The 18475-nt window shown below is 40.9% G+C and overlaps 1 protein-coding gene across 1 annotated transcript in view; it reads left to right on the top strand.

The window, feature by feature from the left end:
* The window catches only part of SMG1 (SMG1 nonsense mediated mRNA decay associated PI3K related kinase), a 73908-nt gene extending 56482 nt beyond the window's left edge, over window positions 1-17426 (top strand). The window contains exons 50-62 of the mRNA XM_083711198.1: window positions 588-811; window positions 1124-1274; window positions 1514-1703; window positions 4219-4688; window positions 5813-5950; window positions 6810-6962; window positions 7518-7697; window positions 8734-8961; window positions 9650-9861; window positions 10898-11004; window positions 13606-13785; window positions 13885-13991; window positions 15002-17426. Coding sequence (XP_083567324.1) covers window positions 588-811; window positions 1124-1274; window positions 1514-1703; window positions 4219-4688; window positions 5813-5950; window positions 6810-6962; window positions 7518-7697; window positions 8734-8961; window positions 9650-9861; window positions 10898-11004; window positions 13606-13785; window positions 13885-13991; window positions 15002-15079 — 2418 coding nt within the window. The 3' untranslated portion in view covers window positions 15080-17426. The remainder of the gene's footprint in view (window positions 1-587; window positions 812-1123; window positions 1275-1513; window positions 1704-4218; window positions 4689-5812; window positions 5951-6809; window positions 6963-7517; window positions 7698-8733; window positions 8962-9649; window positions 9862-10897; window positions 11005-13605; window positions 13786-13884; window positions 13992-15001) is intronic.
* Window positions 17427-18475: the final 1049 nt, after the last annotated feature.

Below are 18475 nucleotides of genomic sequence, written 5' to 3'. Positions count from 1 at the left end.
CTCTCTTTTCCAGCCCCCCTCCCCTCTTCACGGAATTTCACTGCACTCGGGCGCTGCAGCGCGCAGGCGCACTGCTCGCTCCTCTTTCCGCGCAGGCGCCTTCTCTTGCTCTTTCGCCTCCTTTTCTTTCTCTCTCGATGGTCCGCCTACAAAGGAGCGAGGGAGGCGCCCGCCATGTTTGGATTTGCATCCAGCAGGAGATGCCGCCGCCGCCCCGCCTCTCGCTGCCCGACTCGCCCGCCTCCCTCCCACGGCACACCAGGCAACGTCTCGCGGCACACTAGTGTGCCGCGGAACACCGGTTGGGAAACACTGTGTTAATGTACAAACCCCTTTGTAGTGAGCAGTAGTAAGTTGGAATAAATTGGAATAAATCTACAATCCTAAATAGGTTTATCTGGGAGTAAGACCCACTGAGAATAGGGGATTGACTTCTGAGTATACATGCATTGTTTAAATTGAGAGCATATTCTAAACACTTACATTTTTTCTCCTTATTAACCAGCAACACATTATACTTCGAAAACTCTTAGATACTTTGCTGTTATCTTCTTGTTTTCATGCATTTGTTGTTGTTGTTCTGCCAGGAGCTGAATTCAAATTTCCGTCAGATTATTTTCCCAGAAGCACTTAGGTGCTTAATGAAAGGAGAATATACTTTGGAGAGCATGCTTAATGAGCTGGATAACCTGATCGAACAAGTTACTGATGTTCCTTTGCAAACTCTGGTTGAGTCTCTTCAAGCTTACCTAAGAAACGCAGCAATGGGGCTTGAAGAAGAAACCCATACTCATTGTATTGATGTTGCAAGGTAAATCATTTGGTTTGTTGAATCTGGTGCAAATGCTTGCTTTAAGAGTTAGCTTGAAACAGCCCACAGTCATGGGTCATAACATGCCATATGCTGGCTTGTTTGTGCCCTGTGTGACACCCACAAGACACCCACATTCACAATTTAGCCATGGTTTAAAAAAAGCTACAGCTTAGCGTGATCTGAAATGTGTTGAAGGATTAGTCAGTTATTTGACATTTCTTTAACCAAATGATAGTCCTACTATAGTGTTTGTCCTTAAAACTATTTGGATATTCAGGTCCTAACTACCCTTTTTGCTTCTTTCTTTAGGATGCTTCACGCCCAGTATGGTGAACTGATTCAGCCAAGGAATGGCTCGGTTGACGAAACGCCCAAAATGTCGGCAGGCCAGATGCTGTTGGTAGCATTTGATGGAATGTTTGCCCAAGTGGAAACAGCATTTGGCTTATTAGTTGAAAAGGTAAGGTTACTACTAAAAAGGTTACTTACTAAAGCTACCTTTGGAAATAAGGTCCAGGCAACTCCCAGTTCACACGGGGGTTGCGTTCTGAGTCATTGCGTGCCATACAGAGCGCACTTAAGTCCGTCCTGCCCACTTTTCCAGCCACTTCCAGTTTGCAGTGATGTGCGCATGCACGCATCATTTGGTCTTTGTCTGTATTTGGCAGATGACCTAACATTTTTCTTATTTTCCTTCAGTTAAACAAGATGGAAATACCTGTTGCCTGGCGTAAGATTGACATCATCAGGGAAGCTCGCAGCACGCAAACTAACTTTTTTGATGATGATAACAACCGGCAGGTTTTAGAAGAGATTTTCTTTTTAAAACGACTGCAGACAATAAAGGATTTTTTCAGACTCTGTGGCACTTTTTCTAAAACTCTTTCAGGTAAGTGCATACAACATTCCTAGTTTACGTCTCACTAGGTAAAGTTAAGCACTGTTGTCTGCCTTGAATCTTAAAGTGAAATTACAAATAACGGTATCTATGTGTTAAACGAAATAAAACATTGGGCTCCACAGATTCTCATCTTGTATTACCTGCTGTGATGTAATGACTACAGTAGCAGCATTCTCAAAATACATGGGTTAGGTCTTCCGGGTTGGCGCCATCGCCGAATGGCGGACTCCCTCCGAGCTCCGGAGGGAGCCTGCTCGGCAGGGGCTGGGTCCTACCGCGCCGGCGACGCGGGGACCCTCAAAAACCATGGGCGCTGAAACCCATGAGCATGGTGACTCGGCGGGCACCATTTGCGCCCCCCGATCCGCGAAGGAGCCCTTTTAAAGGCTGCGGAGCGGGTGACAGGGGGGGGGTGCTATGAGTCCTCCGCTTCCCCTGCCGAGCGAAGCCGCATGCCATTCGACGGAGAGCGCTGACTTCTTCCATTGAAAATTTGGCCTTAAAAGAACAACCCGTGAGTAATTGGAACTTGGATTAAAAAGGGGAATTTTTTTTTTTTAATTTGGAGCGAGCGGGGGAGGTGCAAAAAGGAAGTCAGCCTCCCCCCTGTTGTAGAGGAGTTAAAGCAAAGGATTTGACAACTAAGATCGAGTACAACCTTACTTTGAGAAAGTTATTAATTTCGCGATGGAAAATTATAAGACTGGGCTGGAGGAGAAAAGTGGAATGTGAATTAAAATGCAAACCCCCCCCCCCCGAACCCCGGGAGCGATCCGTGAGAGCGCCGGGAGAGGAGAAATAGAGGTTTTGACAGCTGTCAAAGGAGCTGTCAAAGCGGAAGAACAAAAAGAGAACTTTGTTACAAGGACTTTGCCGGTTACATTTGTTACAAATTGGATATAAATTGTTTAAAACAAGGAATAACAAGTTACTTTGACTGTTGGGTGTGATCTGGAAGGAAACTGAGTTACTATAATCCCTCTAGAGGAGCTGTGGGACACTACAAGTATTGCTGGCATGGAATTTGAATAGGACTTTTTATCTCCTGGGAAACTGCAGAAATGGAACACTATTTTGTCTACAGAGGTCTATACACTAAAGGCGACAATAGATTTATCTATTGAAGAATGGAAGGGACTTGACGTAATGTTTTGTTCCTGAATAACAAAGCCTCTGCAGAGGAATTAGAAGCTTTTGGAATTAGAACATTTGTGCAGGAGAGCAGGGGGGGAAAAAGGAAGAGAGAGATCAACAAGAACAACAAGAATAACAAGAACTGGACAAAGTTGGAAGTGGGAACATTTGGGACATCCAGATTTGAAAGGTCTAAAGAAATAAAATTGGAGTTTTTACTCTTAAATACAAAGATCTGGATGGAAAAAATGGACCTTTTTGAGACAGACTCCTTCCAAGATTGGACATTCGAAACTAAAAATGACCAAAAGATGGTAAAGACTATTAAAAAGACGGCAAAGCGGACTGGTGAAGGACTATGGCTTAGGTGTGGGAGCTCCAGGACGACAGTAGACATTGATGGACATTGGGAACGCAACCGGGAAAGGGGGGAGGGAAATTTGGAATCCAAAGGGTGTTAAATTATATCTTATTCTTTTTCTTTATTTTTTTTTATTCTAATCTGTACTGCATATTAAAGAGGGGAACTCGTGGAAGGGAACAGGTCGATTTTAGGGGATGGGAAAATATTTTTAAATTGGGTCAATGATAATAAGTTTAAAATTGGGGGTAAGAATTTGTTGAATTTATTTGAAAGAATTGGAATACAAGAGGGGGAGGGGAGGGGAAGTCCTGGAAAGATGCCAATGAAAATAAGGTCTTAAATTTGGATGTTTTTCTTTTTTTGTTATATTTGAAAATCTTCAATAAATATTATTAAAAAAAAAATACATGGGTTATACAGTGCCATGAACAACTTCTAGCAGTACCATAAATATTAAGCTGTTACCAAAAAAAAAACAAAAAAAACTGGTTAAAAGGTGCAGAAGACAGCCAGTAAGCACAGGAAATTTATATCCATGCTTGCTCAAGCTTTCTTTGTGAAGAGCAATTCCAGAGTTTTCATGTTTCTCTGTGATGTTTCAACACTTGCTTTATTATTGAACCAGTATATATTACTGAATGTATTATTGACTGTTGAATTATTTTGGCATTATTTGGAAGGCAGCAAAACGGAATAGATGTTTGCTTCCGTATTTTCATTTTCCCCTAGAAAAGAACCAAGAACATTTTTAATTAATTCAGGAATGCTATTGTGGAGTTAGCCAAATCAGTGTGCCTTAAAGCATGTACCAGCCTGTTAAAATGGGGTTTATATTTATCTCAGTCAGCTTGGACCTTGCCCATTTGCATTTCATAAGAGTGCCATTGTAATCTTGGCTGCAGTTACTTTATGTTGTCAGCTCTCTAGAGCAGAAATTCAATCTAGATTGCTGGTTGGTAGGTATTTGTTCAATGGCTGTTTCTTTTTTCCCCCTTTTTTTGTAAGGTGTAAGTTCAATTGAAGATCAAAGCTCTATGAATGGACCAGTGCCAATGGTAAACGTGAAAACCTTGTATCGGAATTCTTGCTTTAGTGAAGACCAAATGGCCAAACCAATCAAAGCCTTCACAGCTGACTTTGTCCGGCAGCTTTTAATCGGCCTTCCCAATCAAGCCTTGGGACTTACATTGTGCAGTTTTATTAGTGCTCTGGGTGTAGATATAATTGCTCAAGTAGAAGCAAAGGATTTTGGGGCTGAAAGCAAAGTCTCAGTGGATGACTTGTGTAAGAAAGCTGTAGAACACAATATCCAAATTGGCAAATATTCACAGCTGGTTATGAACAGAGCAACAGTGCTGGCCAGTTCATACGACACTGCATGGAAGAAGCATGATCTGGTGCGGAGACTTGAAACCAGTATTTCTTCTTGTAAGACTAGCCTTCAGAGAGTGCAACTACACATTGCTATGTTCCAGGTAAGTCTTCAAACCTGTATTTCATTTCAGAATATTTGCTGCAGATGTGGAAAGTTGCATAATAAACTACCGTATAAGACACACCAGACCACAAGACGCACCTAGTTTTTGGAGGAGGAAAACAAGAAAAAAATATTCTGAATCTCAGAAGCCAGAACAGCAAGAGGGATCGCTGCGCAGTGAAAGCAGCAATCCTCCTTGCTGTTCTGGCTTCTGGGATAGCTGCACAGCCTGCATCTGCTCCATAAGACGCACACACATTTCCCCTTACTTTTTAGGAGGGAAAAAGTGAGTCTTATAGAGCAAAAAATACGGTAATTTTCTTTGGCGCCATACCTAAGTTGTGGAGAGAAGTTACCTCTTCAGATTTTAAACAGTATCATACATTTAGAAGTAGCTTCATACTGTTTTCCACGTTATTGATCTGTGGAGCAGCCCTCTTTGTCATGTGAGGTGAACTTCATGGCTGCATGAGGATTTGAGAGTCCTTATTTCACCAACTTTGTCCATTTGCCCTTTGAAACCTCTCTTCTTGAAAGCCTGCAGGGTGAATTTCCTGCAGGCCTCTTGACAATACTTTGAAGCAGATCCTGTGCTCTGGTTCTGAGGGCACTTTGAATTTCCTTTTTTTCTAGGCAGAAACCCTCTATCTTTGTTAGTCATGAAGTTTATAGCTACTGTTGTAGCTGTTGGGTGCAGCTGAATTATCATGCTGGTGTGGAGCAAAATTATTAAATAACATCATCATATTTCTCTTAGCAGATCAATGTACAATTTAGATTTTCTGCAAAGCAGAGTCAGAATTCTGACAACTTTCCTTTTAAAAAAAGCAAAGCAAAGGGAAATGATAATTAGAACCTTTGGTGCACTTAAGGATTTTAGAAGCAGGATAGCTGCAATTTTTCAAAAGAGCTTCACTTTACATTTATAGACAGTGTGAACATAAACACTTTTTATGTTGGTTATGTTTGTTGCTTATTGCTCTGTAAATGTTAACGGTTACTGACTTAGGCATCTTGATTAGGCTCTAGAGGTCGTATCTCACTGAACTTCTCAGTCTTACCATTTATATAGCATTATCATAACGTTGAATAGAAACATCTTTTTCTCTTGCCTTTCAAAAGTGGCAGCATGAAGATCTCCTCATCAATCGCCCACAAGCCATGACAGTCTCTCCTCCACCTCGGTCCGCAATCTTAGCCAGTATGAAAAAGAAACTTCATACTCTTGGCCAGATTGAAGCTTCAATTGCAGCAGTTCAGGTAAGCTTCTTCACTGCTCCATGGGGGAAGCAGTGGAGGACTGTTGAGGAAAAATATGGAAGCAAAGTAACTGGTATTTCATCAATATTTGGGAATATTGGTCTTCCAGCTCCATTGTTACCATAAATATACTGAAACTGCAAGAATGGTAATGGATGTTTGAAGTGCCTTGTTTTCAAGTCATACAAATCTCCCCAATTATAACAGTGTTCAATCCTACTTTACTGTGGGGCATGTTCAGGGTTTTGAATTAAAGTCAAATCTTTAATAACAGTTTTTACAAGATTGAACTCTTTAGACTCTTATATTAAGCTGAAAATATGTAGTGACTGGTGATGTAATTTTTAATAGCCCTCTATAGTTTGACCACTTTGAAAACTGGTCATAAGAATCTGAGCCAATATCATCCTGCAATGTGTACCCTAGATTTGATAGCTGAATCTAGGGACCTGTGGCAGGGCTGCAGTGCCATGAGTGTCTTAGGTTGACTCTTATCAAATCAGTATCTTATGTACCGCTTTTGGAGAGTCTCTAGAATTTTGTATATTTTTGTTGTCCCAGGTTGCAGTGTCATCCAGTCAGCTAGTGGCTGGGTATGTGGAAATGTGTGTATGTCACAAGCCTTCTCTCTTCAATACATGGATACTGATACTGCATAGAGGCACATTTTGAAAAGATAATTTTGTTGGTTGGGAAATATACCGTCCTAGTTTGCCCTTCTGGTTGCCAGAACTGAATATGTTGGATTCCTTGCCCTTGTTATAATAGTAGTTAAGTAATTGCATCTGTTCAGGCCCCAGGTATAAGCAAATATTGTAAGATTTAATGTTTTTGATTTTCATTCTATCAACAATCTCAGGAAAAGCTGGCAGCACTTGAAGCAAGTATTGAGCAGCGTTTGAAGTGGGCAGGAGGGGCTAATCCAGCGTTAGCACCAGTTCTTCAAGATTTTGATGCCACAATATCTGAAAGAAGAAATCTTGTCCTTAAGGAAAGTCAGAGAGCCAGCCAGGTACTACAAATAGCATGATGTGATGAGTTTGAGTTGATTTTCACTAACAAACTCTTGTGTATAAGAGAGCAAAAAACTTTTATAAGATGGGATCAGGCATCAGGCTTAAGGAGAAAAGCATTTGCCATATGTGGGGAGCTATTTTGGAGTGAATACTAATGAGGTCCCAAAATACAAAGGGCTGTTTGGAATTTAGTTATTTGTGTATCGTAACTATCTAGCAGTACATATTGTCACATTTCTTTCTTTGTGATACTTTGAATCAAGTTGCATTTTAATCACATTTGACATCATTATCTTCGTTATTTTGTTGGTGCTGGTGGGCTAAATTTTGAACGATTCAACAAAAATTGTAATTCTCTCTCTCTTTGTGTGTGTGTGTGTAAATATAAAATTGGGTGTGACTGCAGAAAAGCACTAGAATATATATGTTTTAAATAAAGTAGTCAGTTTCCTCTCTGGCAGCCTTTCAGTGCATTTTTTGAAAATAAAATCTAGAAGCTTAAGCTGTGTGAGAATATTATGAGCCTTTTTTCTCTGTGCCTTGTCTTTCAGGTTACTTTCCTCTGTAGCAACATCATTCATTTTGAAAGCTTGCGTACCAGAACAGCGGAAGCCTTAAACCTAGACACTGCCTTGTTTGAACTTGTCAAACGTTGCCAGCAAATGTGTTCCTTTGCTTCACAGTTTAACAGCTCAGTTTCTGAACTGGAGCTTCGTTTACTTCACAGAGTGGTGAGTGTAAGACGCACACACACAATGGGTGTGGTGCAGTGGGCAGGAAAAAAGTGCATTGGCTTCTTTTACATATAATACCAAATCATGTTAGGCTGCAAGAACTGTGCACTGAAGTCACTCTCCCCCTTCCCCTTGAGGGTTCTGATTCTCTCTCTCATTTCCTAGTTCAGGCAAACTGTGGTTTATGAAAGCTATAGCTTCCTTCCAAATGAGAACTAGAAAATTCTGACTTATCACAAAACATAGTTTTGTTGCAAACAACAACAACAACCATCAAATTGCCTGAATGAGGAAAGCAAGGAGAGAGTGCATGAGTATTTAAAAAATGGTTGGACTAATGTGTGTTAACAGGATCATCTGCCTCAACTCCGACGTGCCAAACCATGTTGTGTTGTCTAATCATGTGTGTAGAATCCAGATCATGGTCTTGAGCTTGCAAGTTTACAGGCAAACAATGGTTGTTTACTGCTCAGTGGTGTTCATTTTCTGTCTGCTCATCACTCCCATCTCTGGGCACAGTGATCTCTGGGAGTGAAGCAAATACTGTTACTATAGCTTGTCAGTACAGATACCATGCTAAACTTGTTGCACACCTTGATTTGTAAATAGTTTCTGGTGCTGACTTGCCAGCCAATGTATCAATTCAGCCTTCATGATAAATCATGGCATTTTTTTAGTCACTGCTTGCTTTGAAATCTGAACTGAGCCATTGCAAATTATAGTAACAGCACACACCTCAAAATGCCTGTGCTCGTTTAAGATTATAATTGGGATGGCGGTTGGCAGTAGGTGTCTTGCAATCTGACTTTAATACATGTATTGATTTTATTTGCCTCATTAAGCAAAGAGGCTCAGGGTACTATGCACTAAACTATCTTTCTTAGCTTCAGAAGAACACGTGAGAGTTTAGACTGGCAAACAGTAATTTGCTGAAAGCCTCTGAGTTTCATAGCTCAATGGGGAACTGATCTGGCCTTGCTTGGAGATGAGTTTCAGTAGCTTGACTGGTATTTGGAAACTTATTTTGTTACAGGGCACCAATCTCGACCATCCTATTGGTAGCACAGAATGGCTTCTTTTGGCTCATAAGCAACTGACGCAGGACACGTCTACCCAGAGGACCGTGCAAATAGAGAGAGAGCAACAAATAGAAACTGTGTGCGAAACCATTCAGAATCTGGTTGATAGTATTAAAACTGTGCTCACTGGACACAACAGGCAACTTGGGGATGTCAAGCACTTGCTGAAAGCCATGGCAAAGGTAATGCCCAATTATTCATTGGTGGGGGAATAGAACAGAAAACATTTTGATGTTCATGGAATACTTTCTGAAGTTATGGGGAGTTACGCTGCCCTTGGTATGCCTCCCCCACCCCCTCAGTTTGACTCCCTGGCACCATATTTGTAGAAATTAACCATCCCAAAATACAGACGTGCCTTCACATTGGCCAGATTGGATGTGATGCCCTCTGCCATACTTGAGGGCAGATACTGAAGGATTCCAACTGAGAAGCGACTCTGACCCTGTGGAGATGGCAATCTGGAAACAGTGGCACATGTTCTCCTGTCTTGCCCCCTTTATTCCTTGCCCCTGAGGAATGAGATAATCAGCCCACTCCTACTTAACATCCCAGGCCACCCATCTGAGGCCGCATTGTTCTTCCTGTTGTCAGATCAGAATGATCAGACAATAGCAAAGGTTGCTAGGTTTATCGAAGGTGCAATGAGATTAACGGCCACTATTTGAACGATGGGCTTGGTCATTTGATGGTCCTTTTTATCCATTGTTGTTGTTTTTTAATTGTATATATTGCTTTCTACGGCTGTTGGCTACTGCAAATAAAGTTTATCTGTCTATGGGGAGGCGGATAAATAGTGGATAAAAACTATCATTTTTCCAAGCTTCTCTTTCCAATAGTGAAGTCATAATAAATGTTACTTTATTACAGGATGAAGAAGCAGCGCTGGCAGATGGTGAAGATGTTCCCTATGAGAATAGTGTTAGACAGTTCTTGGGTGAATATAAGTTATGGCAAGACAATATTCAGACAGTTCTGTTTACATTAGTTCAGGCCATGGGTCAGGTTCGCAGTCAGGAACATACTGAAATGCTGCAAGAAATTACTCCCACCCTGAAAGAACTGAGAACCCAGAGTCAAAGGTAAGCAGACATTCTCTGAATTCTTGTAAATTTGTGTATTTGGCTAAAAACAAAGAATATAATGCAGGCATAGGCAAACTCAGCCCTCCAGATGTTTTGGGTCTACAATTCCAGTCATCCCTAGCTAACAGGTCTAGTGGTCAGGGATGGTGGGAGTTGTAGTCCCAAAACATTTGGAGGGCCGATTTTGCCTATGCCTGATATAATGGATAGGTAAAGGTAAAGGTAAAGGTACCCCTGCCCGTACGGGCCAGTCTTGACAGACTCTGGGGTTGTGCGCCCATCTCACTCTAGAGGCCAGGGGCCAGCGCTGTCTGGAGACACTTCCGGGTCACGTGGCCAGTGTGACAAAGCTGCATCTGGCGAGCCAGAGCCGCACACGGAAACGCCGTTTACCTTCCCGCTGGTAAGCGGTCCCTATTTATCTACTTGCACCCGGAGGTGCTTTCGAACTGCTAGGTTGGCAGGCGCTGGGACCGAGCAGCGGGAGCGCACCCCGCCGCAGGGATTCGAACCGCCGACCTTTCGATCGGCAAGTCCTAGGCGCTGAGGCTTTAACCCACAGCGCCACCTGCGTCCCTATAATGGATAGATTATAGTTATTAAAGCACAGAAATGACATTCTTATGACACTTGGAATCAAAGGGTCTATTGTTAGGAGGGAGGGATTTAGTTACGTTTCAGTCAGTTTGTTTATTTGTTATGTGGTTCTGTGTATGTTTGTTTGCTGGCTGAGGAAAGTATAATAGTGTGATACAATTGTATCAGCATACTTTATTCAACATATAACTTCCTCAGCTTATGTATTTTCTTATTCTCGAAAACCTACTAATTATTTTTTTTAGCCTCACAAAAACTGACAGGATGCCCTAATATTGTAATGCATCATCTACAGAGTCTAAACATCTAAACTTTCTCAAACTGTGCCAAAATACTTTTGAATTATCTAACATTCTTACACAGACTTTCTGTTTTTTGATTTCCAGATAGGTCATGTGTCAAGATTAATATTGATCATTTTCCTTATTTTTCCTAGTGTCTACAATAATCTAGTGAGTTTTGCATCTCCCTTAATCACGGATACGCCAAATGAATGTTCAAGTCCAACATCTGTTGCTACATGTCAACCAACATTTGCTGCAGGTAAAATATGGAATACATTGAATCTAATTTCTCTGCCACTGAGCTTGAATGTAGATGTTGTCATCGTTCTCCTAGATGTAGTAGAGCAATCTACTTGCTAAATTTCTTCATTATCTTCAAAAAGACAAATGTCAAGGAGTTAAGCCACCTGTCTTCATGCAGACTTCCCAGAGAACTTGACTAAACTCTGCTTACCAAAGAGTACCACTCATTTCTGTTAGCATGTTCATCATTCTGAGTTAGGGACTCTTTGGCAAAATGACTTAATGACTGTCTCCTACTTGCTGCTTGAAGACCTTCCAAGTCTACTAGGAACTACCCACCCATGAGCAGAAGTAATATTTACACTATTAATATGTTTTCCGTATAAAGCTCTTGCAAAATTTTACTAGCTTCAGGCATCTAACCAACAAGTAACTTTTATTGGTAAGGTATATAAATTAGCATTAAAATAAAGATAAAAAACAAATTGATACCCAATGCAAAGATGCTGTAGCAGATTCTAAAACTTTATTTACAGGACTTCCATCCATATTCAGGTACCATATGGATACTTGTCAAGAAAGAGATGGTTCTCCATAAACAATTTGGTTTGCTGAGCATCTCTGAAATGACACATCTTGCATATAGGGGGAAACCTGGTATCCCAACCTTGTTAGGGTTCAAATCTCAAGAAAGATGTGGTGATGTAGGTTCCACTGCAGCTTAGATTGTTAAGAACTACAGTACATATGTGTGACATACATACTCTCAATTCAGCAAGGAATGGAAACGTAAAAACTGAATTCTTCATGCAGCTTGCTTGACCTGTCGAAAGGGGTTTTTTTATATAAAAAAAACCCCAACTATTTGAATTATCTTGATCCATTTCAGTCAGGCTTCAGCATTAGACTGCTTTGGTTGATGGAAGAGAGACAGGACAGGTCCAACCTTGTTGGTTCTTTTTAATCTCTGGCTTTTGATAACATCAATTATTGTATCCTCTTGGAATTGTTTGGTGGATTGGGGCCATGGTGATACAGTGGTTCTGCTCATAGCTGCAGGCAATGTCCAGAGAGTAGCATTGGGTGACTTCTGCTCAGCCTTGAGGTAGTTGAAATTCAGGGCCCTGTGCAGTTCCATTTTGCCCCCAATCAGTGGCTGGCCATGGCTCTCCAGGACTTCTGGATATGGGGTCTTTCCTATTACTAACTGGAGATACTAGGGAACCTTTAACCTTTTTGTATCTAGTTACAGATAGGTAGCCGTGTTGGTCTGCCATAGTCAAAACAAAATAAAAAAATTCCTTCCAGTAGCACCTTAAAGACCAACTAAGTTAGTTCTAGGTATGAGCTTTCGTGTGCATGCACACTTCTTCAGATACACTGAAACAGAAGTCACCAGACCCTTCTATATAGTGAGAAGGTGGGGAGGGGTATTACTCAGAAGGGTGGTGGGAATGGGTGATAGGCAGATAGCTGTGATGAGCCTGTTGACGACTCTTAACGACAACTGGTGACTTCTGTTTCAGTGTATCTGAAGAAGTGTGCATGCACACGAAAGCTCATACCTAGAACTAACTTAGTTGGTCTTTAAGGTGCTACTGGAAGGAATTTTTTTATTTTGTTTTGACTTTTTGTATCTATTCGGCCATTGCGCTTTGTCCCTTCCCTTAGCCTGGCCACAGTTTTACATGGTCATGTGACATCAGGCTCAGGAAGGATGGGTGTGGTTAAGCCAAAATAGCCTGGTGGGCCAGCCTCTGAGGCTTGGTGGGCCTAATTTGGCTTGCAGGCCGATGGTTCCCCTTCACTGTCCTAGAAGCACAGATGACCATGTTTTTCAGCTTCTGTCACCTGCTTACAACAACTTGTTAATCCAAGCTTATGGTGGACTTGGTTAACCCTGCTGTGGATTGCAGTTTTGTTTTGTACTATACTGTTGTTGTTGTTGAATCTAAGATCATTTTAATTGTGTTTTATTTTTTGTGTTGGCAACAACATTTTGACCACACAATGGAAAAATGGTCTACAGTTGTTTGAAATGAAATCAAACCATGACATCATATATTGACTTCATTTTGAAGCCATAAATCATAGCTTTTGGTGCTGAATTCTGACTTGTTCTGCCATTCATGTAAAGGGAGCAGGTAAACTACTACAGTAAGCTTGCAACTCATGTGGGAGCTACGTTCCAGGGAACTCACCTAAAGCCAAAATCACGTATAGTCAAAACCCATTGGGCTCAGTGGTGGGCAGTATTGCCAAAATAATTTCCCCCGGAACCCTGTCCCCTTTTAATTTTTTTGCTCTGCATGTAAGGGTGAATATGCACAAGTTAAATGTGCATAAGTTGCAGGTTTAGTGCATAAAGGAGCTCCATGGACCCACACACAGGTCATGCAAATCTTATTAAGCCAATCTTTGGCTTAACTTTGCCTGTGCACACAATCACTGTGTGGGCAGGAGGCCTGAAATCAGTGTCTTTTGCCAGTGCATTATATGTTTTGTGGGCATGTTTGGTTTTGTTGTAAAACAAAACATTCTTCTTTTTCATTATGAATAAAATTTACTTGGTTCCTTTTTATAGCGTTTTCAATATTTTATTTTCATTTGTTGACAGCGGTCCGCAGCAATACGGGGCAGAAAACTCAGCCAGAGGTCATGTCGCAGAATACAAGAAAGTTAATTCAGAAAACCCTTGCACCATCAGCAGATACTCCACCGGGGGTAATTACAGGCGCTGGAAAGAGTGTTGTTTCTAGTCCTAAAAAAGCCATCAGGGACCCCAAAACAGGAAAAGGTAAGTAGCAATATTACATTTATGTAGAAAGATAGGCTTTGTAATGAGCAACACATTAAGATTTGCATGGACTTGGTGTTTTTGTTTTTGTTTTTGAAGCTGTGCAAGAGCGGAATTCATATGCAGTAAGTGTGTGGAAACGTGTCAAAGCCAAGTTAGAGGGCCGGGACTTGGATCCCAACAGGAGAATGTCCGTTGCTGAACAGGTAATTCGAGGAGCAAAACTTGTTCCCTTCCCTTCAGATGATTTTAACATTTAAGTTTATGGAGTGTGTGGGTGTGTGTGAGAGAGAATGAGAATATTTTAAAATGTGTTCTGATACGTTGCTGGATGTTCAGCGGGAAAAGTTTATTCATATAAGCATCATTTTCCCTTGAAACTTCACTCCTACATACCTTAAATTACCTGGCAGGCTAGTGTGCCCTCTTGCTTGCTTTCTGCTTAGCCCATGCCATTTGAAGACAACCATATGCAAGTCATGTCATGGCTGGCAATACATTAAACATTTCATTGCCGTCTTTTGGCCTGCAAAAATAATGAGAATTTTTCATAACCTAGGGAGACTTGCTGGCTTGTTTTAGACATGTAAAAATGGTTGGTTGTTACATATTTTAACCGTACCTGGTTGTATCCAAACAAGGTATGTGTGTTTTGTTCAAATCAGTTTAACAAGGCAAGCTGGGATCCATGTTGGATATTCTGGCTTGTTAAACAAAAATCTATGGTTTAAACAAACTTACCACTTGCCGAGTTCAGACACAATAATGACAGCCTTAAATCCTTTGCACATGCACAATAATAGAATTGTACAGTTGGAAGGGACCATGAGGGTCATCTAGTCCAACTCCCCCTGCAATGCAGGAATATTTTGCCCAATGTGGGGCTTGAACTCACAACTCTGAGATTAAGGGTCATATGCTCTACCCACTGAGCTATCCTGGGTCCTGAGGCTCTTGCCAGCTCATTCATGTAAACAACACATGGTTTGGTCCTAGGTCTGAACCTGGCCACTTACAGTTTTTAGTAGTGTCTGCTGTGTACATGGACTATAAATGTTAAAGGAGTAAACCTTGGTCTTCCTAAAACTCTAATGTAAACTGTTGATAAGTAATGGTGGACAAAGTTGCTGCTGAACATGCTAATAAAGGTGGTCTTGAAGTTCTCTGCATGTACAAAATCCAAAGCCCTAACTTATTTTACATTGCAATTTCATAGGTTGACTATGTGATTAAGGAAGCAACTAATCTAGATAACTTGGCTCAGCTGTATGAAGGTTGGACAGCCTGGGTATGAACAGGAAGATAGCAGGTCAGTCTGGTTCAGCGAGGTCAGACATCCAGCAGAATCAACTCGGCCTCAGGCATCCATAGCAGCACCACAGTCGGTGGTGATGCCTTTCTGGGGCTTAATGTGAGGAAACCTAGGCAATCTCGGTGCACTGGGAAGTGAGTCCTGCAGAGTAGCTGCACTCAGGGATACGCTAAACACAATGGCCTGGAACCCCCAGGGTCAAGGGTGAAAGCTCACCGCCTGAACAACACGGCTGTCTTTCTGCTACAGAAGAACTGCAATCGTGTCGGGGGGAAACATAGCTGCAGAAAGGAAATTGGGAATGCTACATACCGCAGAGTGATTTGGAACCCAGTTCCACCTGACCCTGTGAACAATCCAGGAGAAACCGAAACCGAAAAAGGGGGCCGTGAAGAAATCGCAGCAAAGGAAGATTTGAGAGATTGAGTTTCTTGAGTCGCTCTTGTTGCTTGGCAACAGTGCTGGTTGAGTTGACCAGTTTGTGCAAAAAATGAATAAATAAATGCTACATGAGAATGAACTTCAGAAATGGACTGAAAATGCAAAGAGCTGCATGTCAGCTGTGTTGGAAGAACCTCTTTGAGAAGAGAGAGCCTTTGTGTCTTTTTTTTAAGTTCTTTCCCACTTCTGGTTTATTCTTGTTCTTTAGATGTATTTCTAATATGTTTTTATTTCAATCCTTGTAATTTCACTGTTCAGTCAAATTAATCATTTCTTCTTTGTTTTTTGCAAACCAAATTTTCCAAAAGCACAGGGAACGCTGAACATTTAAGCAAATCTTTTGTGTTGGCTGATCAAACGCAAATGGTTGGAGTTTTGGTTCTTTTAAAGTGATTTTTTGTGATTCTATCATGTACAGTTTCCCCAAATTCACTGTGCATTTCAAAGTAATGAATCTAACAGGCATTTGGTTTTCATGTGCACCTCCCTCTGCTTGCAGTGTACACTCCTTTTTGTAGTTCAAACCTTTTCCTCCAAAACACATTCTACTGTGATTTTGCTGTAGTTTCTTTTGTAAACGTAGGTACTCCAATGTAATCTTTACCTTAAAAATGATTAGAATATCTAAGTAGACTCTTTTACATTGTTGATGACAGAAAATCAATAAAGTCAAGTTCTAGTGGAGGTAGTTTTATGCTGTTTGATTCATTTCAAATTTTGATTTACACTTGTAAATGTATACTGTTTCAGTTCAATCTGGGAATTTAAAGATAGACATAAATACAAAGCTAAAGTGGACTATCTCTTTTTTTGTTCAAGCGAAATTGTATAAAGATTTGTGTGAAGTTACATTTCCATATGACTTCCAATAGGTGGTGTTCAGTAGTGAATTTCTCAGCAAGTTTTCCTAAACCTACCTTGCACTTTTGAACTATTGGTGTGACAAAAGTTGCTATTAAAACGGCACTTTAAATCAGTCTGTTTCCATATGTCCTCAGTGTTTTACTTGCCTGCTCACTAAAATCATTACCTTAGGAGCTTGTTTTAAATTTGCTTTAGGAAAAAACAGGCTGCTTCTTAACTCAGTTATCACTAATCGGTGTCATGTTTTGATAGGCACCACTTGAATCTAAACTTCCAAATTGAACATGTGGGGCTATGTGAACTTATTTAATTTGCTTTGGAAGCCGTTAAATGAGGACAAATCAAATGTTCCCATCACTTCCTCTTTAGTCTCTTAAGGATTTTAAAAACCTTTCCAACAGTTATTTTTTTTAATTGATGCGGCCTATTTATCGGAGTTTGAGCTTTGGCCTTTGATTTGAAGAGTTGCTATCAAATATATATTAAGGTCCAGCACAAGAAGGAGCTAATTATTCCAGCGTTTTTATAATGTGGAAAAATTGTTTTGACTTCCTCAGAATATCTGATACAGAAGTGACTTGATACTGGTATCAGTCTTCCACATAGGCGCTAGCTATCTCACCTTTTAATTACCTGCCCTAGACATGTCATGTGCACTGCCTACATATTTACTAATGCTTGTGAGTAAATGCATTCCAACTCAGTACTCTGGAACTTCGCTCTTAGCATTGCAAGAGTGAGAGGTTTGCTTTTCAGTAAAATTCAGTTAAGGCAAAATCCAAGCATTTGGTGAGTGTACCTTTATTTTCCTTGTACGAAACATCCTTAATGAGCAGTCTATATCCAAATACGATTGGGATAAGATGGTAACATGTTTTTCTTTTCTTTGGGAACCAGGGGTCAGGGCAGGCTGCTGCGCTTGTGATTCATGTATTATTATACCACACTATCCAGAAATGTGTATGGAGACGGGGGTCTTTACTGCATAATGTAATAAAGCTCAAAAATCTATTTGTATTCTTCATTCCCTGTGTGGCATTCTTTTCTTTACTGCAGTAACATTCAAAGTTCTAGATCTCTAACTTGCAGTATGCAGTGATCATGGTACCAAGCATGTGTAACCTCTGCAATTGTGGGAAAGGTTACCACCTCTTTCACAGAGGGGAATCAGCACAAGGAATAGATTTGAAAGCTGCAGCTAGTTGCCTGTCATGCATATAATCCACACAAATGTGTCTAAAGCAAAAGTTATTGTTGCACATTTAAGCAACCATTGTGCAACATCTGGAGGGCACCATGTTATCGGCAGCAAATCACTGACAGCACAGAGTGGAAAAAATGAAGTGCATACCAAAGCAGGGGCTTCCCATGGTTTGCTTTGACTGAAGCAGGCATAGAATATATTTTAGTAGGTTGGTTCTGTGTGTAATGAAACATTTATAATATATATACTGATGCATTTTGAGCATGAGCTCTTCAAGGGGATGCATGGAGAATTAACAACTGCAACATCCTGCAGAATCTAATTGGACGTTATTGTGATAGTTCACATTGATTCATTGGGCTTAGGAATTCCTAACCACACAAGAGTTCCTCCTCTCTCCGCAGCTCCCCCCACCCAATGGGAACATCAGAACCTGTCCCTTTTCATCTTCAGCCTTCACTATATTTGAAACTTCAGTGAGTTATTCAGAGGAGTGTTGGAAGCTGTTGGGGGAGAAATGAAGTTAAAATCACTTTTGTTAGGATGCAGGTTTTTGCATTAGTTGGGCTCCCAGATAAATGCACCTAGGCTTTGCAGTCTGTCTCCTGCTGTTGTTCAAGCTTGCCCCTTTTATCCGGAAGATGTAGGGCTTTTGAATCAAACAAGCTGAATGTACTATATTATTCCTGGTCTTTTTTTCTTTTGTTTTATTAAGTGTGGCAATTCAGTTTACCAACATATAGTAGGTTACAGAAACGGGGATCAAACTAATACCCAACACAGAAACAAATGGTAGTATATAAAATATGTGTGTGAGAGAACGAGAATATTCTGGGAAGGCATTCTAGAGGCACCACCACACTGGATGG

This window comes from Podarcis gaigeae (assembly GCF_964106915.1).
Source record: "Podarcis gaigeae genome assembly, chromosome: 14".
Taxonomy (NCBI): Eukaryota; Metazoa; Chordata; class Lepidosauria; order Squamata; family Lacertidae; genus Podarcis; species Podarcis gaigeae.
This window is presented reverse-complemented; position numbering and strand designations above follow the sequence as displayed.